Here is a 25310-nt window from a genome sequence, read left to right on the forward strand (position 1 = left end):
TAGGAACCGAAATTCAATAACTGGATTTATCCTGTAAAAAACAAAAGCACTCAGACCCTAAGAGAGTATTCTCCAACCTGCATGGCCTCCAGATTTCCCAGCAACTCCCATTAGTTGGGAAAGGCTGCCCTGGGTGGATGAGAACAGTTGGTTTGTAACTCGTAACACTTCTTTGAAGATTAAGAATTCTTACATGAAGACCTCACCAGAGACATCCATATGGGAGGAGGAGCAAGGAGAAATGATTACAGCAACTGTGTGCTTACACAACTCAAGCTGTGTCCTGTATATAACCATAACAGGAATTGAAGCCACATCGTAATGGCATGCTGCTTGCTTTTGTTATTTTTATGAAAGCCTTGATCCTATACCTTTGGATTGTATAAGTATGGAAAATATGGCTGAAAGCAGAAGATAATGGCTTGAAACCATTGCTTTTCATCTCTGTTAAAATATTCTTCTCCATTCCTTGCAACAAGTTAGGTTTAATTATCATGGTAAACTATAATTTGGTTTTGGGTTTTTTTGACAACCGTATAACAACTCAGCCATTTGGCTTGAATAAACTATATTTAAAATAAGCAAAGTCTTAACACAATATGAATCAATCATTCAATTTATAATTCTGATTAAAACTTTGCTTTCTAAATCACTGTATTTTCATTGATAATAATACTATCAAGTTAAAAATGTATATGGATGGGATATGAAAGCAGGAAAAAATTAATCTTTACATAAGGAATGGACAAGATGTAGCCTTCTACATGTTGTAGGACTGTAACTCCCATCATCTGTCATAGTCAACTGGTTCCAACTGATAGAAGATGGAATTCAACATGAGGAGAATTGTATCTCTGGTTTGGGAAAGAATGGCTATCTAATTCCAATAGGACTTGTACAAAGCAGCAAGAAGCTGTGAGCTCCTATCATGCTCTTTTTTGCATACATCTAATAAAAACAAAAACAAAACAATTTCCCACAATAAACTTTGATGGTTTTGTCCCACAGCACATGACCCACCTTGGAAAATGTGGAGCCTTTCCCTTCAGTCTGAATAGTGATGGTTTGGGTCCTACGTTGCAGGATTTGGTCGATATCTTCTTCACAGAATTTGGAGCCTTCATCTTCCTCATCCATTAAAGCCCCATAAGCACCTTTTCGCAACAAGTCTTCAACCTCCATCTTGGAGAGCTGCTGCACCTTCCAGAAACAGACAGACTGATTGATTCCAGAATGGGAAAAAAGACAGGAACTCATGACAACTTCCAGATATAAGTTGACATGAACATCTAAGGAGGAAGGGGAATAAAGATTAGAAGACCTCTAGGTCTTGCCTGTATAGGATACCCTTACCCCATTGTTGCTTCCCTTGCGGTTGATATCCTGCAACACTGCCTTGTCTAATCCTAGTTTCAAGCTGGCCTTGTCAAACATCTCTCGTTCATAGGAATTTCTGGTGATGAGGCGATAGACTTTAACTGCCTTGCTTTGCCCTATTCGGTGGCAGCGAGCCTGAGCCTACAGGAGGAGAAAGACATCACTCAAAGTAGAGTTGGCAGAACTGGGGTGAGGGGAAAATTAAGTTTCCTCAAGAAGAATATCTCCCATTCATGCCATCACCTAAATCACCATCTCCCACTCATGCGGTTATCAGTATCATTCCACTTTTCTGTAGCACATTGGGAGCCATATTCCAAAAAAGAATAGGTGGGGTCAGGACAAAACTAAAGATCAATCTAATTAAAATGTAAAATTAAGTATAGGAGGGCACTAATTTCCTTATCTGGCATATTTAAAATTATAACATGATAACTTCTAGAGTTCTTGGGAGAGAAAGAGTCAAGACGTCTGAAGGACAGATATGGCTAAGTCTGACACTGTTTACTTCTTACTTAAAATATTTAAACTACTTCCCAGTGGGGATTCACAACATCTGAACTGAGCCAATAAAAATTATCTATCAGGCTAAGGACCCTAATATGAACTATGAAACAAAAACAACTGTAGTTAAATTAATCCATTGTTTTTCACTAAATAATCAAAATATGACCCAAAATAGTAAAATCTCAATTTGAAAGACAAAATTGAGGCTCAACACATCCTCTCACCCCTCCCTCATACAAGATATAGTTTCTATCACTGAGCTGGAAAGTGTCCAAGATTGTGGATGCAAAAAAGTGCCACTCCAGAAACATAGTAATCCCATAGCAGTAAGAGTGTGCATATGTAATTAACAGAACAGGACACTTCTAAATTCTTTCTTGGTGGTTTCTCTCCTTAATGTCATCTGCAATGCAACATGGCACTTTAGGCTTGTTTTTCTCAACATCACGCAAGTCCCTGACAATTTGAAAGAATCAGGACACTTATTGTATCTTTATGCATACATAATTCTACCTTTTGGATTAATCAAACATTTTGATTTAACAGATACCTCTTCCCTCCAGATAGTGTGTGTGTGTGTGTGTGTGTTGTCGTCTCTAATTATACTAAAAATGTGAATCCCGGGTATTATTTATTTATATATATATATATATATATATATATATATATATATATATATATATATATATATATATATATATAAAAAAAAAATTCTAGTTGAAACAATATGTATTAGGTCTTTGTTGTCCTTTGCTGTTTTATATATCTAAGCTTTTTAATCTTATTGCTCTAAGAATATTATAAGTTGTTCAGAAATCTCCTGACAAAAGTGGCATATCAATCTGAGTACCAACATAAAACAAATCAAACGCATGTACATATAAAACTGTTTATTGTGGCCCATGTCCTTTCAAGCACTTTTGTCTTCAGAGCAGCTCAATTCACATTTTCATAGGTCTTCTACATAACTTATATTCCCAGGGATAGCACTAAATTTCTCCTCAATCACCCCTTGGGGCCATCGGTTCTCATCTCTCAAATACCTGCAGATCATTCTGTGGATTCCAATCTGAGTCAAAGATGATACAGGTATCAGCAGCAGTAAGATTGATGCCTAGACCTCCTGCCCTTGTGCAGAGCAAGAAAACAAAACGGTCTGAATCTGGCTTGCAGAAGCGATCGATTGCAGCCTGACGTAAATTCCCACGAACCCGGCCATCAATGCGCTCATAAGTATATCTGTATAAATGGAAGTCCCATGTGTTATTTTAGAAATAACACAAAAAAGAAGTTAAGTACTGTAAGACTAGGAAACCCTCCTTCCATCTACCCACATTAGCAATACAGCTTTGGGATAATAATAAATTGTTTTAATTACCTTAGTCTAGCTAGCATAACCTTCCCCAACCTGATGGTCATTAAGAAAGCAACAGTTGCAATCCAAAAATATCTGATAGATGCTGAAGAAGACTAATTAGATAATAAAGGTATCAATAATCACCCTCTCCCTTTCACAGAAATGCCAAAGAAATTGTGAGATGATGTATGATTTAAGTCCAAAGATTATACTATGCATTTGGAAAAGTATTTCTCAGCTTATCAGACACCATAAAACAAACAACTGAATTTTTCTGTCTTGATAGACATCTAAATCTACAAGAATAATGTTACTAGTTTGCTACCTAACTAGCTGTATGAATGGAGTCTGCTGGAAATCTATTTTTGATCTGTGAGTATAGATATTCAAGCATAGAACAATATTCTCTCCAAGAAATTGACATACAGCATCTAAAAGTCAAAGGCATTCAGCAACACGATAGATTTTTCTAAAATTTGGTTCCTTTCCTTCCACTTCTTCTGACCTTATACCTCTGTTTTCTCACTTGCTTTCCACACTTGAAAGGAAGGCTGGACATACTTCAGTGCTCTATGAGGTAACATTCAATTAATCTCCTACAGCTTCTGCATAGCACTACAACCCCATTTTTCTTGAGGACTTTGTTGCTATAATGGCAGAATTTTTTTTTTAGTGGTTTGCAAAATGATCAACATGAAAAGGACAATGTTGCCACCAAGTAATTGGGAGGGGAGAATAATCCTGCAGTTCTAATGACTATATTGACAATTTGATTGATCTCTGAGCTGAGTGTGCTCCTACTATAAAGACAAATGCTTGACTACATCAATATTCCAAAAGTAGTCTTGCAACTAATTATGTTTACAAAGAACTGGAGAAATATTTCAGTTCAACATTTTTTTCAATGTAAGCCTTATATATGTTTGAAAAATACATTTCTCCTGCAAAGGGAAAAAAAGGCAAATTGTGAAATCATGCAGAGAGAGAAACAAAATAAGAGAGAAAAGAGAAAGAAAAGGCAAAGTGTGAAATCATGCAGAGAGAAACAAAATAAGAGAGAAAAGAGAAAAAATAACAAGGAGATCAAAGGATCTAAGACAATGAGAAGAAAACAGTATATAAATAGGCACTAGAAGATGCAAACAGCCAAATGGAATAGCCAAATAGCTGCTTAGAATTGATCCACATGATGCTCTTTTGTGGTATAAGCTTCTGGACTGAACTGACCGCCGCTGGATGAGATAATCCTCCAGAATATCAAGGCAGCGCACCATCTGGGAGAAGATCAACACCTTGTGCCCGCCTGCAATCAACTTTGGCAGCAACTTATCAATCAGCACCAGCTTGCCTGCTGCCTGGATCATTGCCTGCAACTGGAAGTCAGGAGCTTCTGAGTTGTGGGTTTTATGGAAATCTTCTAGGATCTTTTCCTCTGCTCCTAACCCAGAAATAAGAGAGGGGAAAAAATAAGTAGGAACATTAAGTTGAATAACCAATATGAAAAGCAATTCCATCATACAACATTCTAGCAGAAAATTTCTGGTATTCCTTGTTTTAACTGAGGCTTTGTAAAGAAATACAGAGCAAATGCAAGTGCTAGTTCTTATCCCTTTATGAAACATATGTTCTTATGAAACGAACATTCTACACACATGTATAAGTGTTCTCCATCTTTGGTTCCTCCACAAGCAATCTTTCAAGTAAGTACATAGAGTAATAGTAATATGTTAGTTATGAGGCTTTCCAAATGAAAATAAATAAAAGCAATAATAATGCTACCATCATCAACTAACTAAGAAGGTAGCAAAGAAAACGAAGCAAAACATTCCTGACTATTGATGAGCAAATGGAAAACTGAAGCACCATTACATCCCCATCATATATTTTAAATGGGCTGGAGTGCTCAACTTCTAGGCCTACCTCTTACCATTAATGAGGTAGGGGTGATTGCAGCACTTGCGCAACTCCATCATGGTATTAATGAGATTGGGCATGTTATGCTGGTTAGCACCCTTGGATAGAAAGCTAAAATTTTTCTCCAGGATAGCTCGATAGTATTTCTTCTGGATGTTAGTCAGCTCTACTTCAATTATAGTCTCCTGTTTGGGTGCTAGATTCTTCTCCACATCATCCTTCAGCCGTCGCAACATCATGGGTTTTAGGAGGGACTGAAGTTTCTTCACCTGCCGGGAATACAAAATATAATCTACCAATACCATATATAATACTTTCCCAATAATTCATGAAAGTAATTTAGAAAATAATTCTTAGTGATGCCAGGGCTAGTACATTGAGGAAATATGTAACTGCTCAAATTCTAAGATTATCATATTAGGGCAAAACTGTGTAACTCTTCTATCTGTTTTTCTGCTCCTAGTTTCAGCAAGAAAGTACATACATGCAACAGACAGTAAAGGCACCTTTGGAGAACATGAGTATAAATGCATATATGTCTAAATATTTGGTGATATATGAAAAATGAAAATTTTGTTGAATTAGGTTTCTTGGCAAGTAAGTTACAAATGGTTTTCAATATGGTTGTTACAAGACCAGAAATATTTTGGTAGGAAAGACAATATTTATATATGAAGAACTTGAAGATATGTTTGTGTATAATGAATGTTTGAGTTTGCTGCATTGTGTTCTCTCTTTTTGTTTTAAGTGCACATCAGAATACAGAAACAACCACTAACAGAGATCTATTTTGTCAAACAAAAAAAAAAGTATGGTCACACCGTAGTTTGGACAACTCTTTTGCACTGTTTATTTTATACCCTTTTGCCACCATAGCCAAATGCTTATTCCTTAGCTTAGACAATTTAAGTTCATCTGCAAGGAACTGTCAACTCCCCACCCAACCCCAGTTTTCCCTGACAAAAATCATAGGAAGCTCATATCAGTGGAGAATTTATTAAAATGTTTTCTTGTTTACCTGTTCCTCTGTTTTGAGATCCCCAAACTCCTCAAGAAAGGCTGTCTCTGATGGGAACTGCTGTGGTTCCAAGAAGTTCAGTAGGCTGAAGAGCTCCTCCACTGAGTTCTGCAGAGGCGTCCCAGTCAGCAGTACTTTGTGTTCCTGTTTACCATTCAAGGAAAGACTCATAATAGTCAAGATACAGAAAGAACAGGATAGGATTAGGCTTTACTTTCAAACAATACTGCTATAATGTTTTTGTTGACTGTAGGTCTTACTGCAAGTCAAAAATATTGTTTTCAGTTCTAGAAGCCTGGGACCGGTTTTACATGTTTAAAGCCAGCAGATGTTTTGCTCAATCAATCATCCTCTAAGGAACATACAGACATCATTTTGCCAAGCTTACAGGAAACCTTTCTGTATTTCAAGTCACAGACCACCAGATTTAACTACTATTAAAATTGAAAACCATACAAAAATCTTCACTTTCTATGGCTCTAATACAGTATGTACACAATAGAACAAATATTTAGCTAGCAGAAAATTATAATGAATTTTTCCTGTTATATTTTTGAAGCCGTAGAACAACTATAAGAGCACTTGATACAGAGCTAAGAAATGAATACATTTTCATATATGCATGTGTGCCTGCAGTATCTTTCATATACTTCTATAATCCGCAGAGTCAAATTTCCGTATCTTTCAGAAGAGCAATAACATTGGAAAATTCTCACCAGACACATGAGCTTTAATCCTTCCAGTAATTTGCAGTTCCTGTTCTTGAGCCGATGGGCCTCATCAATAATCACACAGCGCCAGTGGATCTTCTTCAGCTCCGGACAATCTGCCAGGATCATCTCAAAGGTGGTAATAACTACTTGGAATTTGAAGAGCCCAGGAAGAGGAATACCCTAAGGATGATATTATAAAAAATAAGTTGGAATTTACATTCCAAGATAGCAATTAGAGCTGATCAATTATGATTGCATTCCTGGTAAATGTTCACTGAATACTGCAACAAAATACATGGAGCCTGAAACAAATGCATCAAAAGGAGATATCTACTTAACTTAAGGTTATGGGTCTACTGCACAATACAGGTAGTCCTTACTTAATGCCCATTCATTTAGTGACTTCGAAGTAATGCTAGTGGTGAAAAAAATGACTTATAACCAGTCCTTGCCTCTTGCTCATGCTCACGTGATTGCAATTCCGGCACTTGGCAACTGTTACACATCTACAACAGTTGCAGTGTCACACAAACACATAATTACCATTTGCAACGTTCCAAGCTAATTTCCAATAAGAAAAGTCAATGGAGAAGTCACTTCCAACATAGGGGGTCATGTGATGTCTCACTTAATGACCATGGGTAATTCATCTAATGATTGCAATCAGAACTGGCAGAACTGTTGTCACTAAGTAGGGCAGTCACATGATGTTTTGCTTAATGACTCTTTGCTTAGCCGGAGACTTAGAATTATTAAATGAGGACTACCTGTCCTAGATGTATACAGTGGTACAAACCTGCATATCCCGATAAACCATCTCATATTGCTGGATCATCTGGCGGCTTATCTGGCTGCCATGATACACAATGGCATTCAACTCGGTCCAAGTGCGGAATTCTCGCTCCCAGTTTGTGATGGTAGAAAGTGGAGCGATGATGAGAAATGGACCTCGAAGACCCATCAGATAGATCTCAGAGAGGAATGTAATGGACTGGATCGTCTTCCCCAAACCCATTTCATCAGCCAGAATGCAGTTTTTCCTGTAGAAATGCCACAAACAGCCATTATAAAATCTTGGAAGCCCTTCTGCAAACTATTCCTTTGCCAATGGGTGAAGTCCCTTGCAGACTAATACTGACACAAAATATTGCCTATGGGAGTTCTTTTAACCAACTTTTTATTTGCTCTGCCTAATTGACAGCAACCTTCTTTGCTCTTGAGATTTATTTCCACACTCTGTGATAATGAACAATGCATATCAGCGCATATGGAAAATTAGCTTTTTATTGAAGAGTCTATTCATCTTGAGAATTTAACCCTTTTGCAGTTCCTAAGCAAGGCTTCTTTCTCAATTTTTCCCTTCCCTATCCAGTTACCTCTTTCTTTCGCCTCATTCACATCCAGTTTTGTTCTCCCGTTCCTCTTTCCTTCCCTTTCCAGTGCAGCTATCCCTTCTCCTTAACTCATCTCCAGCCTGCTTTTTTGTCCTTTTTTTGGAGTTTCTGCTGAAAGGAGGGAAGGTAATGTGTGTATAATGTGTTTTTGCAGGTGAGAGTTGTTTGTGTATGATAAAATAAATGGTTGGTAAATGCCAATGAGAGATCAATTAATTTTATAAATGGGACATCTTATTTACAATGAATTAATTTTAATTAGACATTCATTCAGCTAATATCCTTTTTTTTCCTTGCCTTGTCTTTTATTGGAATATGGATTTGGCAAGTATATAAATACACACTCATAAATCACACACAAGTGTGACACGTACATACATTCACAGGAGACAGGAAAAGCTCCATGTCTACTTCTAGCTGGAGATGGGACCCTTGGCTGATCAGATCTTGCACAATCCAGAGGAATTTTATCAGTTTTTATATATTTTTCTATCTACTCTTCCTTTGGGCAGAGGAGCAATAAACTCAATGTAAATATCTTTTCAGGTAAATATGGTAGGCCTAAAGAGGTATAGCAACGTCATATGTATGAAATGCTGAGTTAACTTCCCAAGTTCCATGTTTCTAACTGCCACACTATTCTCTGAAATGGTTAAAATAATTTGAAAATGTATGTAAAGATGTGCACCCACATCTACACCCACAGGCAGGGTGTGATCCAGAAAGGAATTAAGAAGGCAAAACAGAAACAACTCCTGGGACTTCGGGAATAATTTGTCATATTATTATCCCCACTGGAGATGCCTCTCTGCAACTCACCTGTTATACCAGTTAAAAAGCAGCCAATTCATTCCCTCCAGCTGGTAGTCTCGCAATTGGTTGTTATTCTTATAGTCCCGAGACTTCTCCAGCTTTTGCCAGGACTCTGAGGCAGGACGGTCCTAAGACATAAAAATGAATTAAGGAGGGGGGAGGGAGGGAGGAAGGAAGCAAAGAAGCAAGAAAGGAAGAAATTGAACTGATCAGGAGAGTCCCTGACCAGTTTGGGTTAACAGACGTATTTGAAAAATGGTGAGGAGTATGGAGTGTGTAGAGTGTCATTGTAGATATACTACAACCTCCCTTGCCACCAATTTACCAGAATAAGGAATTTGATCTCTGCTACATTCTTTTGCTCTCTCTGTAATACATGAATATTTACCAACAAAACATAAGAAAGCAGCTACTTATCATATATATTGTCTAAAAATAATGATATAGTCTATGTACTATGGTAGAGAGGGGGCAGTGATGAGAAGTGGACCTCAAAGATCCACCACGTAGATCTTAGGGAAGAATGTCATAGACTGGATTGCCTTCCAGAATATGGGTGAATCTAAAAGGACTTAGCTATTTCTGATCGTTTAGACTACTGCAATCAGTTCTACATGGGACTGCCTTTAAAGATCTCTTGAATCTTCATATGGTCCAAACTGCAACACAGCAGTATATTTCCAGTATTCACTAGTCAGATTCATTATGTATTTGCTGCAGAGTCCATATTGGCTTTAAATATATGAGTACTAATAAATATATAAACCATTTATGGCTCAGCACAAAGCTATTTTCAAGCATTCAGCTCTTTAATCAGCCAGAGCTTTTTTATCTTGCCAGGAAAAGTAGCAGGTGATGCCCTGCTTTTGGGAAGTGGAGGAGGCTGAGGCATGAGGCACTGTTATTTCTAGCAGTATCAGGCATCTGGAGTGGCCTCCCACTATAAATTACACAACCCCCAATTTTGGTTACTTTCCAGAAACAATTGTCTTTTGGATTGTTTTGATCAACTGGTTTTTGGATTTTAGGCTTGTCTTTACTGGATTATCACTATTTTAACTTTATATTATTAGAAAACCAAAGTGAACCTTATGGAAGCACAGTGGGATATAAATAAATAAATAAATAAATGTTACATTTCAGCAAAACATATGACCCAGTGCAGGGATACATTTCTGATCAACAAGCTATGGATTGGAAGCATGACAATTAAGTGAATATATCAGTGGCTTCAAAATCATACTCAAAGAATGCTAATAAATAGTTCCTCGTCAAACTGAAGGGATTGTATCAGCTAGGATCTCACAAGGTTCAAGTCTCAGCCTTGTGTGGTTCAACATCCTTAATAATGACTTGGATGACAAGGTGAAGTAAATGCTTCTCAGATTTGCAAATTTCTTGGCAATTTTGATAAGCATTCTTTCCATTTTCTAATGGATAGAGATAGAAATGACATTTTGATAGATTAGAGAAATTTAATAGAGACAAATGCAAAGTTACACATATAGAAAATAGAAATAAAATGCATTCATTCCCCCAAACAAGGATACTTAAGACCTAGGGACCCTGAGAAAACTTGGTTTTCTTTCCTTGTTTTGGCCAAAACCCACTCTGTGATATCTGTCCCACAAATTTCTCCATGATAGATTTAAAAAAACTAATCCTTATCAGAGGTACTCATATAGTTCATAACGTTGTGGCAGAAAAACAAAGAAATGCTGTAATACTATCTTTTGCAAACCACATAATGAAACAGCATCAAAAGAACATAAAAGAAAATATACAGAAATCATAATTTATGAATAAAACTATAAAAGAGGCTGAAGGGTGGGGGAGCTTTTTAACCAAAATATGGAAATCAGTAGATCTACTAAATCAGTGGTTCTCAACCTGTGGGTCGGGACCCCATTTGGGGTCGAACGACCATTTCACGGGGATCGCCAAACAACGCAGTCCGCCATTTTTCTTCCCCTTTTCCTTAGTTGTGCTACTCCCTTTTATTCTATTGGCTTTTGAAAGCCAATAGAATAGACTCTCTTGAATAGAGTCTAATTCTATTGGCTTTCAAAAGCCAATAAGAATTGTCCAGGCTGTCTCTGCTCTGCTGAGCCTGCCAAAAGTCCCATTCTGCAAACAGTGCTGCACCAGTTGAGTAGTCTTCGACTTACGACCAGTTGAGTAGTCCTCGACTTACGACTGGTTGGGGGTCGCGGCATTAAAAAGGTTGAAAACCACTGTACTAAATCAATAGATTTATGTAAGATAACAGAATTATATATAATTATAGAATTAAAGTATCCCAAAGGTGCTTTTTTCATGAGGCAACTGGACTTTCTTGTTTTTCTTTGAAGACGTTTCGCTTCTCATCCAAGAAGCTTCTTCAGCTCATAATTAAAGTACTTTTGTCCTTATTTAAATATATTTCTTGAGCTTCTGACAAATATACATAGAAACATACACAAAATATATCTAACTGCCAATCATTATCTCAGTGAGAAAAATATACTCTGTAAAATATAAGGAAATATGTTTTTGTATCAAGTATTTTGATAGCAAATATATTTTTGGAAAGGACAAACAATAAAATTGTATGTTTATTTATTGGAAGATAGTTCAGTAGAACCATAGGACTTCAACCTAACTGTGTGTGTAATTTTCAGTGCTTATGGCACTGGGAAACAGATTGAAATTTTCATGAACAATATGCTGTCTTCAATGTAGAAAATGCTATTTCTTCCTTTACTTTGTACTCTGACTGGCACAGTACAAATGGTGAAGGCATCTGAAGGAAGACAAAAGAGGAATGCTCAGAGCTGCTCAGTTTAAGTACCAAGGAAAGACACATGAAAGAACAGCAGGATTAAAAAAAAAACACTGCCAAATAAAATTATGTTGAACCACAATATCGCTTAATTAATGATTATGTCACTCATAACTATCAATTCTTTCCCTCATCAAAATCAAAGCTTAATTTATTTTTACCAAGGATTTAACTTCTGGTGGAATTTGGAGAAATTCAAATTCTTTAATCTTCCCAGGATCAACATCCTCCTCAAGCTCCCAAGTGCTTTCTTCATAGGGTAAGGAGCACCACTTCACCAGGTAGTGAGTCACCTCCTACAATCCAGGAACAAAAGGAGATGCAGGGGGGGCTCAAAACAAAAGTGACAAAGAACAAATAATGGAACTCTTTGAGGAAACATAATCTGGAAAAAATATCATCTGAAACACATGATGTATGTAGGGGTGTAACCATGACTGATGTGATCATGGATACAACTTTAGAGCCAGCTATCATATGCTTCCAAAGAAAAGGAAAACCTTTATATAAAACAAGCCTCTATCTTTCCAAAGTCACTTTCGACTGTGAGATAGGCAGCATATGATTTAATAAATAAATCTTTCTACATAAAAAGTGGAAGAAAATTACATCAACTTTTTAATGTGAATATTTAAAAAAAGGTAAAATCATAAAATATTTAGTCATCATTTGTTAATCAATAACCTATGTTTTATCTCCAGTTATTTTTCCTTAATAAAATAATTGATTTGGCATGAAAGGCAGGCAGCAGAAATATGAATTTTGAAATATATGGATGTTCCACAGAGAGGGATTATTTAATATCAATATTCTCACTTATCTCTAATTTTTCTCTACAGTTACACAAGTACATGGGAGGAGAAGAAATACATTCAAAATTAAAAAATTTCTCACCATGTAAAAATGATCTCCATACCTCATTTCTAACTTTTGTGTTACCAGTAGAAGAATATCTTCTTACAGCTACACAAAGGTTCATGATCACATAATTCCAAACGTGGAGTAAAACTGTATAATGCTTTATCATTTATACCTAGTTAAATTGTAAGAATTAAAATATCCTTATTTTAATTAATCCAGAAAGGGTTAGGGTAGTTGTTAGAAAGTCTCCTTCTACCTCTGATTTTCAAAAATAAAAATAAAAATATGGAATTATATAGACTTTTTGTTGATTCTATTATTTTTTTTAGGTTCAGGAATATTGCAAGTTGTTTTATTGCTATACATTGTTTTATTGCTATACATTGTCTATATTGACTCTTACTTTTCATACCAGGAGGCTTCTCTAATGCTAAAACTACCAAAACTGAGTTGTAAAAATGCCAGTGGTCACTAAGTGGCAACAAAAAGATACACAAATGTATAAGCTACCATCTAATAGTCATCTGGATTTTTGCAGTCCAGATGTGGTATGCCTACCCAATATAACTGAACCTGTGGTTTACTGCATGCAAAATGTATGATGAGATAGTGTCAACACCTAATAAATTTGACAACTGCAACTATTTAAAACATGGTGAGCATTTTATATACTTGAGGGGAGTTGGAGCTTTCCTATTTACAAAGTTGGTACTACCATGCTCCATTCTCAGTCGGAAGGGGCTTGCAGCCTGGAAGTTGCCAAGGACTATATCCAAGGTTGCTACATTGTATACCACAACTCTGAGGCATGAGAAACTGAAAAGAATCTGAGTTTGTTAAAGCCAGGTAAGGAATTTACCCCTCAAGCTTGGAGTGGACTCTGCTTGAACTCTGTCACTTTTCCATGAAGCAGAACACCTACCTACACCATATATTGTGTTGAGCTCACCAACTCTAAACCAAAGCTACAGGGCACTATATCCCTTTCATGGTACCTGTGCAGTTCAGAGGAAAAATCTCTTTCTAGACTATATTTGAGTATGGTTAAGAAAAAAAGGAGGCAATTTAGATACACACGTGACTGCAAACATCTCAAGACATTTATCTTGTCCAGCCTGTATTTTAGCCTTAAGTGTAGATCTTGAGAAAAATTGTATCCTACAGAAACTCTGTCCTGGACTCACAAAATGATTACATTTCAATCTCTTATTTCCAGCACTCACTATTTCCAATGAGTCAGCAGAACAAACTGCATGGATGTTCACAATTACTTAGCTGAAAAACTCTTGGCAATTAAAAGACAGATGGGGGGAGGGAATTGTATCACTGTGTTTTGCTAAGAAGCTCCCTCTGCTTCCCAGACTGAGGTCAGCCATGAAAATCAAGAGAGTGGCGATTGTGAATTGCAAATAACAATCATGGTAAGAACAACATCTACCTCCCCAGTTTCGGAGTCCTTTGTGTGAGCCACTTCTAGGATTCTATCAACTTCCACATAGTCTGGATTGAATAGGTCTTCATCAGGCTGGCAAAATAAGAACCAAACAGCAGACATGCATTAAGTCATATTAAGCCTAGCCAGGGAAAAAATCAGTTTCTCAAGTTATTAATTCATGTCAGATGGTGAAACAAGAAAATCATATAGGCTGACAGAAGTAAGTGTTTGGGCCTCCTGAACTAGCAAGAAGGAAGCAATTTCTACCGTCAAATTATTTTATTTTTTTAATAGAGTTGAAGACAAAACAGCTCTTTAGCAGGTTCTTCCCTGGAGTTGTAGAAATACAAGCTTTGTCAGGCATTTTTCCTTACATTCCTCAGTTGCAATCTTTAAAATATAAGACCAAAATACATGTGTGAACATCAAGAAATATTAGAAAAACAATTCCCACCCAAACTTCCTTATCTTCACTTGTGAAACTGTGAATTCTACTTATCTAGAATAAAGGTGTAAAGGTTCAGAGCAGAAACTCAATTCTCCCAAATGCTCCACTACTTCCCACCAAGAATAAGAAAAGCTAAATATAAGAAAAAAAAATAGTAGTGGGATGATGGTTATATAACATGAAAGGACATTCTTTGGAGTCTGGAGCTGTGTTGGGATCTCTGAAGAATATAAAGGTAGATAGCATTCAAGGAGCCCAACTTTACCTCTTTTCTTCAGAGAGTTTGCAACTTATTTCCACTTATAACCTTTTCCCAACCAGTTCCCCATATCCTGCAATTAGAAAAATGCTTTATTTTGGAGAATGAAACTACAATTTCCTACAGGTAGTGGTTGAGTTATGATGGCAGTTGGAATCAGGATTGCTGTCATTAAGTGATGTGGTTGTAAAGCACTAGATCATGTAACTGGATAGCATAGCAATGGCAATCCTGGCAGTCCTGGAGTCCCAGGTCAGAAACACAGGGGTGCCACAGAAAGATGGGGGAGGCCAGGGAAGGTTAGGGAGGCCCAATGCATGTGATTTGGAAGAAGCCAAGGAGGGCCTGGGAGAGCTGGTGGAGGATGTGAGCAGGCAAGGAGGTGCTACGGGCTATAACAACTTACCAGAGCAATTTGAGACCTTTGCTGCAGCTTCCACAGTGACTTTGCTTATGGGAAGCTGGGAAGAAAAGTCACAAATGGCAACTACTTGGTCACAGCTACCTGGATCATCATAATCATGAGCTGAGCAATTAAGCTCCTTGGATGTAATCATGTGATGGGATGCTACAATTGCTACAACTTTGGGAACCAGTAGTATGTCCATTCTTTCAGTGACACCATAACTTTGAATGGTTGCTGAATAAATGGACATAAGCCAAGAGCTACCTGTATGGAAAGAGTGAGTTTTATGTCAACAGTTATTTCTTTTGCAAGATGCTGGTCGGAAACAATTACCAAACAAAAACAGTAACTGTAAATCAACCAATATTCTCACTGAATATTTTGTGAGAAATATAAATCTCTATTATGATAAGCTTGAAATTACGATACTGAATGAACAGGAAATCAATTATTTATTCCTGCTCAAGATAAAATCAATCTCCTGCATTCCAATTCCACAATATATCTACCATAGCATCACATGTAACGACATGATAGTTAGAAAAAGAGCACTCTAAAAACAAGATTCTCAGGTATCTATTGACTGGCAACATGCCAACCTACAAAACTTTCTATTCCTGTTCTCCCCTATCAGGGATACAATGATTTTATACTTTTATCCATATGGGCCATCTTCAGTATCATCTATTAATTTAAATTTACAGGTAGTCCTTGACTTACGACCTCAATTGAGACCAAAATTTCTGTTGTTAAGCAAAACATTTGTTAAATGAATTTTGCTCCATTTTATGACTTTTCGTGCCCCAGCTGTTAAGTGAATCGTTGCAGTTGTTAAGTTAATAACATGGATGTTAAGTGAATCTGGTTTTCCTACTGATTTTACTTCTCAGAAAGTTGCAAAAGGTGATCACATGACCCTGGGACACTGCAACCGTCATAAAGATGAGTCAATTGCCAAGTGTCTGAATTTTGATCTCGTGACCATGAGGATGCTGCAACGGTCATGTGAAAAATGGTCATAAGTCACTTTTTTCACTGCTGTTGTAACTTCAAATGGTCGCTAAATGAACTGTTGTAAGATGAAGGCTACCTGTATTATATCCACCAAGTCCTACGGACTCAGAATAATTTATAAAATCCAAACAGAGTGAATACAGCTAGTCCTCAAGTTACAATGGCAATTAGGAACACCACTGCCATAGCCAAGTAATTTGGTTATAAAGTGCAACATTACATGACTGCATTCCTTAGCAACAGCTCTTTAATCACAGTTTTGCTTTAGTTTACAGCAATGGCGCTGCTTATATGCATACACATTGCTAATTGCGTCCACAAAAAAGAAATAGCCCCAGTTAAGAGAGTTTTAAAAATATTTGAGAAAGAACATAAAATCAGCCAGGAAAATTCACTACTGACCTCAGTGAAAATATGCTTCATTTGGGCCTGTTTATTGCGAAAGCGTTTAATCTTCTGGGAGATCCGGGGATCTTTTTCTAGCTCCTCCATGGTGGCCCATTTACAGTGCAAATAAGAACTATGAATTAATAAAGAGTATCAGGTAGATTATTAAGAAGGAACCAGGAAGACATGCATATAATTGGCATTTTAATACAAACTTGTCCAAATCTCATTTCCTTCAAATATGTAATTGCATCACAGAATATATGTGTAATTTACAGTGTAATTTACAGTGTAATTTACAGCTAATATCATGTTAAATGTTAAGAAAAATTTAACCAAATAAGCATATTCTGTCAGAAGTATGCATAAAAAATGTAATGTACTAGATTACTAATGCTTCCCCAAGATATAAATCAAGGAAAAAAATACAAAAATTCAAATATTAGGAAAAGTGTTGCAGAAATCAGCTAAAAGGAATTTAAAGTTCGAAAAATATGAAATTGAGCAAAATCAAATTTGACAAATCAGTCAACTTCTAATACGAAGAAATAGATGCTACTTTATATGTTTTGGACAACCAAAACAGAACAGTACGTAGCACATTGATAAGACAAACACATGCTATACGTACAAATTGCGGTACTTTACATAGAACTCTTCCTGTTCATAAGTTGCTCCTCCAGGATAAATCTGGAACAACAATTATTTGTTTGTTTGTTTGTTTGTTAATTATATAGATATATAATACCCATTAATGCTTAGCATCCATTATCTATTATTTATTTATCTATTTTTATTTATCTATTTCTCAGTTTCTCTATTTATTTATTTATTCATCCATCCATTCAATCGATTTCTATAGCTGCCCATCTCAGTCAATGATTCTGGGCAGTTACAATTCAAAAAATATATTACAATTAAAAATACTGAAAACATTTTAAAATAATAAAAACAATATATATATATATATATCTCCATTCATTAGTATCCAGTATAGCTAAATATAAGATTATGGTATGATGTTCAAGTATGATTGGAATAATATTAAAACCCACTTGGCAAGAAAAGCAGATGTCAATAGAGAAAGCAAATGATAATCCCATTCCTTACTGGTATTAAGCCATGTCATTCAAATCTCTTAGGAATTAAGAAATAGCAAAGCAATATATGAGATGTTTCTGTAACAATTTTTTTTCTATATGCTTCCTATGCAGTGAGACGACTACATACCTTAGTTACAAAAAAAGCTGAACTGACCATGAGAAAAAGCTCTAAATCGATACTGAAATAATATTATTGGCCCATTCAAGATTATTATATAATGGGCAAACATCTGATCTTCTAGACCCTTTCATAAAGCAAAACAGATTAAAATAAAAGACAGAAAAGTGTGGAAGCTATTTCATTGTGGCTTCATTAGTTACAAACTTAAGTGGGCATGTGGGAAAAGACAGCAGATCTCTCAAATGGCTTTTATCAGGTGCTGTTTGATTCTACCCAGACTTCAGTCAAAATTGGTGATACATTCACACCCATGCAGGCACCAATTTTATTACATCAAACTTATTTTCATCCAGTTTTCATTCTATTTACTAATATAATACAGCCAACTGATATAGAATTTCTCTCTCAAAAAAACCCCACCCTAAATAATTGCTTCATGAGCAAGTGATGTTAGGGAATAAATCATGGCAGTAGAGAATATGTTTCAGATCTCAATATCCACTTCCATACTGGAATTGGCAAGGGAAGACAACTTTTGAGGCACAATTTTGCCATCAGTTGCATTCTGAATTTAAGCACCCACTTTAAGCAAATAGAGAACAATATCCCCGGCCTTGAGCTTCAAACTGAAGACTTGCCCCTGCTTCTAACAGGACTTCCAAACTCCAGAGTATCATTCACTGCTTGAAGAAGCTAAGCTCCAAACATAATAGCCCTACTATTCACTATCATATTTTTGTGGGAAATAAATTATAATAAAGTAAATAATTTACAGCATCTTCTTATAATACCAATTTTTACAATGTGACACACTTGATGAGATTCTTCCTTCCAATACAATAATAGCTCATAAAGGAACTGAGGACAAGGGAGGCTCTCACCTCTTTCTGCACCATCCTGGAGGCAAGAATTTTCTCAATGATGTTGGCATCGTCCTCAGGAGGTTCCTATGGAGCCGGACACATGAAGAAGGAAGTTTAGCTGCCCAGATGTGATCGTGGCATTTAGTGTTTTAAAGCAATAAACATTAAAAGTTGGAAGCTCAATGTTTCAAGACAGCTTCTGGAATTAATAGATTGGGTACTCCTTGTCATGTGAAATCACATGATTACCATTTGTAACCTCTTGATAACTTCCCCACTGACTTTGATGGATGATTGTTAGGTTCAGTCATGTGACGGCAGAATATTGTGACCATCATAATTGTGAGCTGGTTGCCAAGTGCCCAAATCATAATCATATCACCATCAGGATATTGTGATGGCCACAACTTTGAGAATCAACTGTAAGTCACCTTGTTTGGTACCATTGTTGACTTTAAACATAGGCTGAAGTAATGGTCATTAATGTAAACTATACTGACTACTTATATGCAATGTACAATTCTGTTCTAGTCTTGTCTATTCTAATGGTCTTATTATATATTCTCATATAAAAAGAAAGTGGCAGATAAAGTGGGTGAGACTGCCTGAAGATTATTAAAGGCAATCACTGAAAACAAGCTATCAGCTTAAGAACTGAATTTAGTTTACATATGTATTTCTGTTACTTGCACAATTTCTCTGTATCTCTTCCATCCCAACCCTCCTCACAGGATTATTTTTGTGGAAAAAATAGGAGGAGGACAGACTGCATATGTTCACCTCCTTTTGAGTTACCTAAAGTAATAAAGGCAGGATAAAAGTCTAATAAATAAATAAATAAGGTGTTGGGGGGGTCCTTGAGTCAGTACTGAGTCATGGCAAGTGCTTGGACATGTTCCTGCAGTTTTATTGGCAACATTTTGAAATGGTTTGCCATTGCCTGCTTCCTAAGAGAAAGACTGATCCAAAGTTACCCAGTTTACTTTGTGCCTAAGTCTCCCAGTTCCCAGCGGGATGCCTTAACCACTACAACAAGCTGACTGTTAAGAAATCTTTATGCTGTTTAATTATAATAGAAGCTTATCACAATTAGCAATCTTTGCTTATAATTAAATATAAAGAACTATGAGGGTGAATGTTAGTTCTCCGAGCTTGTGGGCTGGTTTCCAAACATTTCGCTACCAGGCTAGGTAACATCTTCAGCAGTGTTTAGGGGATGTCTGAGTCAGTGCTCTTCTATTTATAAGGGCTTCAGGTGTGGGTATGTCAAATGAGAAGCTTGTGATGGATCTTGTGATGGGGAGGTTACTTCCGGTCAGGGTCGTTGGAGGGTGTAAATTATCTGTGGGTCAGATGTAAGTCATCATGAGAGGCTGGGGATAGGTCTTGTGATGGGGAGATTACATAAAAAAACTACTTTAGAAATGTTCTAAAAAGGAAGAAATACTGAGAAATCAAAATCAGATTAGAATTTCATTTGGGAAATACTTATTTGGTAGTAAATTAAATAAGAATTGCTTCTGTGTATATATACATTATTACATTCCAAATGACAGAAAATAATCAGATAAATGATTCATTTATTTAAGATAATTTAAAATTACATAAAGGTTAATGCTGCATTTTTCTGGTACATCACATGTGATATCCTCAATTGAGAATTTGTTACAAATGAATGCACTCTACAAGAATTCAGTTTAAACACCATTGATTTTACTCAAGATACATGTAATGCTTTTCAAATTTCTGCAAACATGAATTTGCAAGTCTATTGTGCCATGAGTGCACAGGCAAATGGATTTTCTAGATGGAATTAAGTTTTGTTTCCTAGTTGTCCCAGCCATACCTCTGCTTGCCAAGCCAAGGTAGATGCAGAAAGTGCAGAAGCTCGGCCAGCACCCAGCACAGCTATTGTTTCACCATCATCATCAACCACCTTGAAATCCAAATCTTCATTGTACTTCCTACGCTTCACCTGGCGTCCAGAACGGCGCTTCTGCATAGCAAACACAGACTCAAGCATGGTAGATGAGATATATACAATACTGCTTAATTGAAATCCAGCACGTCCAGGTTATACAAAGAAACACACATTGCTTACAGGTGAAACTCGAAAAATTAGAATATCGTGCAGAAGTTCATTTATTTCAGTAATGCAACTTAAAAGGTGAAACTAATATATGAGATAGACTCATTACATGCAAAGCAAGATAGTTCAAGCCGTGATGTGTCATAATTGAGATGATTATGGCTTACAGCACATGAAAACCCCAAATCTACAATCTCAGAATTAGATATTATGTAAAGGTTCAATATTCTAGGCTCAAAGTGTCCCACTCTAATCAGCTAATTAAGCCATAACACCCGCAAAGGGTTCCTGTGTTTGATTGGCCAGCAAACTCGCCTGACTTGAATCCCATAGAGAATCTATGGGGCATTGCCAAGAGAAAGATGAGAGACATGAGACCGAACAATGCAGAAAAGCTGAAGGCCGCTATTGAAGCATCCTGGTCTTCCATAAAACCTCAGCAGTGCCACGGGCTGATAGCTTCCATGCCACGCCACACTGAGGCAGTAATTGCTGCAAAAGGGGCCCAAACCAAATACTGAGTACATATGCATGCTTATACTTTTCAGAGGTCCGATATTGTTCTATGTACAATCCTTGTTTTATTGTTTGCATGTAATATTCTAATTTTCTGAGATTGTGGATTTGGGGTTTTCATGAGCTGAAATACATAATCATCACAATTATGACAAATCACAGCTTGAACTATCTTGCTTTGCATGTAATGAGTCTATCTTATATATTAGTTTCACCTTTGAAGTTGCATTACTGAAATAAATGAACTTTTGCACGATATTCTAATTTTTCGAGTTTCACCTGTAGATTTGGCCAATATCATGCCAGCTAGTGAAAAATTAGGGCACCAGGAGCCTGAACTAAACAAAATACTGTAAGACAGACATATGATTTAGCTTCTCACTTCAAAAGTTTGAACATCCCACCCCAAGAATAAATATGATGCCAAACCAATGAAGCCATCCTGCTTTGTACTACTATTTCATGCATGTTGAAAAGCCCCAAACAATATACCAACATAAGCCAAGCCATAGACAAATTAAGACATAAGGCAGGAAATGAATACAAATTTCAGGACTAAAAAAAAATCACTCTGTGTGTGTGTTTGTTTCTCTCTTCCTACTTTGCTAGATCCTTTCTTTTTCATAATAAATTACATTTCTATTCCATCATCACCTGCTCCTACAATACTTTGCCAACCCCCTAGGCAGTTCTGGATAGCAAAGAAAGATAGAAAAGTGCCAATCCTAAAAACTGCTTGCCAATTTATCTAAATTCTGAAAGAGAAGTTTGTTTTTGGCACTTTTTCTTTCCTGGAGTCATGTTTGAGCCACTCACTGCTCCTGCATACTGCATATATTCTTTAAGTCAGTGGTTCTCAACCTTTTTAATGCCGCAACCCCCAACCGGTCATAAGTTGAGGACTACTCAACCGGTCGTAAGTTGAGGACTACTCAACTGGTGCAGCACCGTTTGCAGAATGGGACTTTTGGCGGGCTCAGCAGGGCAGAGACAGCCTGGCAATTCCTATTGGCTTTTGAAAACCAATGGAATTAGACTCTATTCAAGAGAGTCTATTCTATTGGCTTTCAAAAGCCAATAAAATAAAAGGGAGTAGCACAGCTAAGGAAAAGGGGGAAAAAATGGTGGACTGCGTTGTTTGGCAACCCCCGTGAAATGTCGTTCGACCCCAAATGGGGCCCTGACCCACAGGTTGAGAACCACTGCTTTAAGTAAACACACTGCTCAATTCAGAAATCACTTTCAGATGGTTCTCTTTACATCAACTGATCTTTTAATATAGCAGTTTCAGAAAATTCCCCATGGAATGCCTCTCCTACCTAACTTCAGCTCTTTCTGATCAATACCAGTGAATCCAATAGTTCCCCCTTGTCTGTTTACTTCATGATTCAACCCTTGAGAAATCACAAATGGATATGCAAACTGAAATGCTCTGCATCTGAGTCAATGGCCTAAGTCAAATAAAATATTAGAATTATTAACTACTTTGGGCTAGGTTCATATGTGATGCTAAGCCAAAGCAACTTCAATGTATCTTAAAGTGATAGGTGAACTAAAGCAATGTGAAGGGATGTCTTTGTTATGCTTTATCTGTAAAGGCCCATTCACATGACTGCAAGTCAGGATAATACAGTGAGCATATGGTGAACACACTTTTATGAAAAGTGGTTGTTTTGTGAATTTATGGAATACTTGTGGCAACAGAGATCAGTTGATTGGGAACATGAAAATGTGCACACATTAAACTGAATGATGTGCTGCAAAGCTGAATAATGCAACAAGCCGAAAATTATTTATCAAGAATTAAGATAGTTATTATTATTTATTAAAATTTATATGCCGCTCATCTTGTAGTTAGTTCAAGTCATAGTTCTGCTTAAGAGGGAAAATATGGAAAGTTACACGTAACACCATATAGAGAAGGAATGAAGACAGAATTGCAAAACAAGTATAGGGTGGAAAATTTAACAGTTAGAGAGGAAAGAGAACATGCCAAGAAAGTTTTGGTTGAATTATGTTGATGAGATCCTCACCAACCTGTGGTAAAAATTTCAGGCAACTAAAGGCAATTAGAGCCGTGGTGGTGCAGTGGTTAGAATGCAGTATTACAGGCTGATTTGGCCGACTGACAATAGTTCAATTCTCACTGGCTCAAGATTGACTCAGCCTTCCATTTTCTGAAGTTGGTAAAATGAGAACACAGATTGTTGGGGGCAATATGCTGACTCTGTAAATCACTTAGAGAGGGCTCTAAAGCACTGTGAAGCAGTACATAAGTCTAAGTACTATTGCTATTGCTAATGTGTAAATTAGTGTAGGAATGTGATGGAAGCGAGAATGGTCTGAAAAGTTGGAAAAAAGCAGGGATATATAGTGTGTGGTATATCCTAAAGGTGCTTTTTCAAGCAGCAACTGGATTTTCTTGTTTTTCTTTGAAGATGTTTCGCTTCTCATCCAAGAAGAGTCTTCAGTTCTGACTGAATGGTGGGGAACGGAAGGATTTATATTCCTTGTAGACAGCTGATCATTTGCATTTTTTTAGAGACATTGAGGCCACTTGGGGGTTTGTCTGTGTCCTCACGGTCACCTGAGTGGTGCAAATGTGTGTGGAGCCTTCTTGGAACTGCTGAAAGGACTCTGTTATAGACTGGGGATAGATGATGTCATATCCCTCCCCTTCTACTGAGAGAAGTCTGTTCAATTTTGACATAGCGACAAATCCTTCCATCCCCCTTTATCTAGTCCGAGTTGAAGAAGCTTCCTGGATGAGAAGCAAAACATCTTCAAAGAAAAACAAAATTCAGTTGCCTCTTGAAAAAGCACCTTTGGGACAACCATGACCTGGATGACTTAGAATTTCCATAGACAGTGTGTGGTATAAATTAGTTCTTTTTTACAGCTTTAATTTTTTGGCTTAAAATTTCTTACCTTTTTCTTGTACCCTATGTAACATTGTATATTCCAACAGGTTATAGAATAATGGGCACGTATATATGTACATATGTATAAGTCACAAACTTCTAGCTTTTTTCTTTCCTAGATGAAAAGGGAAATTATCTGAAAACTTCATCCTCCCAGTAGGATGAAACACTAAGAACAGGAGTTTATCCCTATGATACTTAGATTATTCACATTGTGAGCAGTGAGCTATTATAATTTTTAAAAGTATGCAGTTTTTCATTTCTAGGTTAGCAAAACCATTCTGCATAAGTATATCAATTATTTATAGGAGGGAGGGAGGAGGGAGAGAGAGAGAGACAGAGACAGAGACCACACACAATCTGATTTAAGTCAGTTTTTTACTCCTGCTGAGTGCCTGGACAAGTCTTTGCAGTTTTCTTGGCATTGTTTCAGAAGTCGTTAGCCATTGCCTTCTTCCTAGGACTGAGAGTGAGTGACTGGCCCAAGGTCAGCTAGCTTTGTGCCTAAGGTGTAGCAGAACTCTCAGTCTCCCCGTGTCTAGCCTGATACTTTAACCACTGCACTAAACTGTGTCTAGAAAGAATCTTACATTTTTGTTTTAAAAAGTCCTTATTTGAATGACTACAATTTGATGACTTTCCATACTTTCAGTTCTGTGAACAAGCTAATGTACAGGTGCATCTTTGTGGGACCCTAACAAGCAGAACCAAAGAATAATAGGAACTAGCGAAACATAAACTGGTTGTACTCATGAGAAAACTGTAGCAACACTAGATTGTTTCATGTCCATAAAGATTCAAGATTCAAGTATACCTGACTGTCAACTGATTCAACAGATTCATCAAGGTTTTGTCCAGACAATGAAAGTAGGCCTTGATCCAATTCTAAATTATCAAGTGACGTGTCATTTTTCCTTTTTCCTTTCTTCTTCTTTTCAACAGGAGTTGGTCCTTGCTCCATACTGCAGGTACA

General features: G+C 36.9%; 1 protein-coding gene across 3 annotated transcripts in view; it reads right to left on the reverse strand.

Annotated features, from left to right (window-relative positions):
• The window catches only part of CHD6 (chromodomain helicase DNA binding protein 6), a 144096-nt gene that overhangs the window by 35978 nt on the left and 82808 nt on the right, over positions 1 to 25310 (reverse strand). For 2 of the 3 annotated variants that reach the window (XR_005553654.1, XM_039319137.1), the window contains exons 6-21: positions 25152 to 25299; positions 20658 to 20807; positions 18830 to 18895; positions 17356 to 17414; positions 16740 to 16857; positions 14214 to 14300; positions 12076 to 12210; positions 9100 to 9221; positions 7683 to 7926; positions 6890 to 7066; positions 6174 to 6317; positions 5169 to 5424; positions 4469 to 4679; positions 2928 to 3123; positions 1354 to 1518; positions 1021 to 1200 (exon numbers count right to left, since the gene is read on the reverse strand). Coding sequence is in view for 2 of the 3 variants with exons in the window: in XM_039319137.1 (XP_039175071.1) it covers positions 1021 to 1200; positions 1354 to 1518; positions 2928 to 3123; positions 4469 to 4679; positions 5169 to 5424; positions 6174 to 6317; positions 6890 to 7066; positions 7683 to 7926; positions 9100 to 9221; positions 12076 to 12210; positions 14214 to 14300; positions 16740 to 16857; positions 17356 to 17414; positions 18830 to 18895; positions 20658 to 20807; positions 25152 to 25299 (2458 nt within the window). In the remaining variant the exon portion in view is untranslated. The remainder of the gene's footprint in view (positions 1 to 1020; positions 1201 to 1353; positions 1519 to 2927; positions 3124 to 4468; positions 4680 to 5168; positions 5425 to 6173; positions 6318 to 6889; positions 7067 to 7682; positions 7927 to 9099; positions 9222 to 12075; positions 12211 to 14213; positions 14301 to 16739; positions 16858 to 17355; positions 17415 to 18829; positions 18896 to 20657; positions 20808 to 25151; positions 25300 to 25310) is intronic. The other variant, XM_039319138.1, reaches the window with a different exon arrangement.

The sequence above is a fragment of the Crotalus tigris genome, unplaced genomic scaffold (genome assembly GCF_016545835.1).
Source record: "Crotalus tigris isolate CLP2741 ecotype Arizona unplaced genomic scaffold, ASM1654583v1 scf7180000022411.5474196:2289641, whole genome shotgun sequence".
Lineage (NCBI taxonomy): Eukaryota > Metazoa > Chordata > Lepidosauria > Squamata > Viperidae > Crotalus > Crotalus tigris.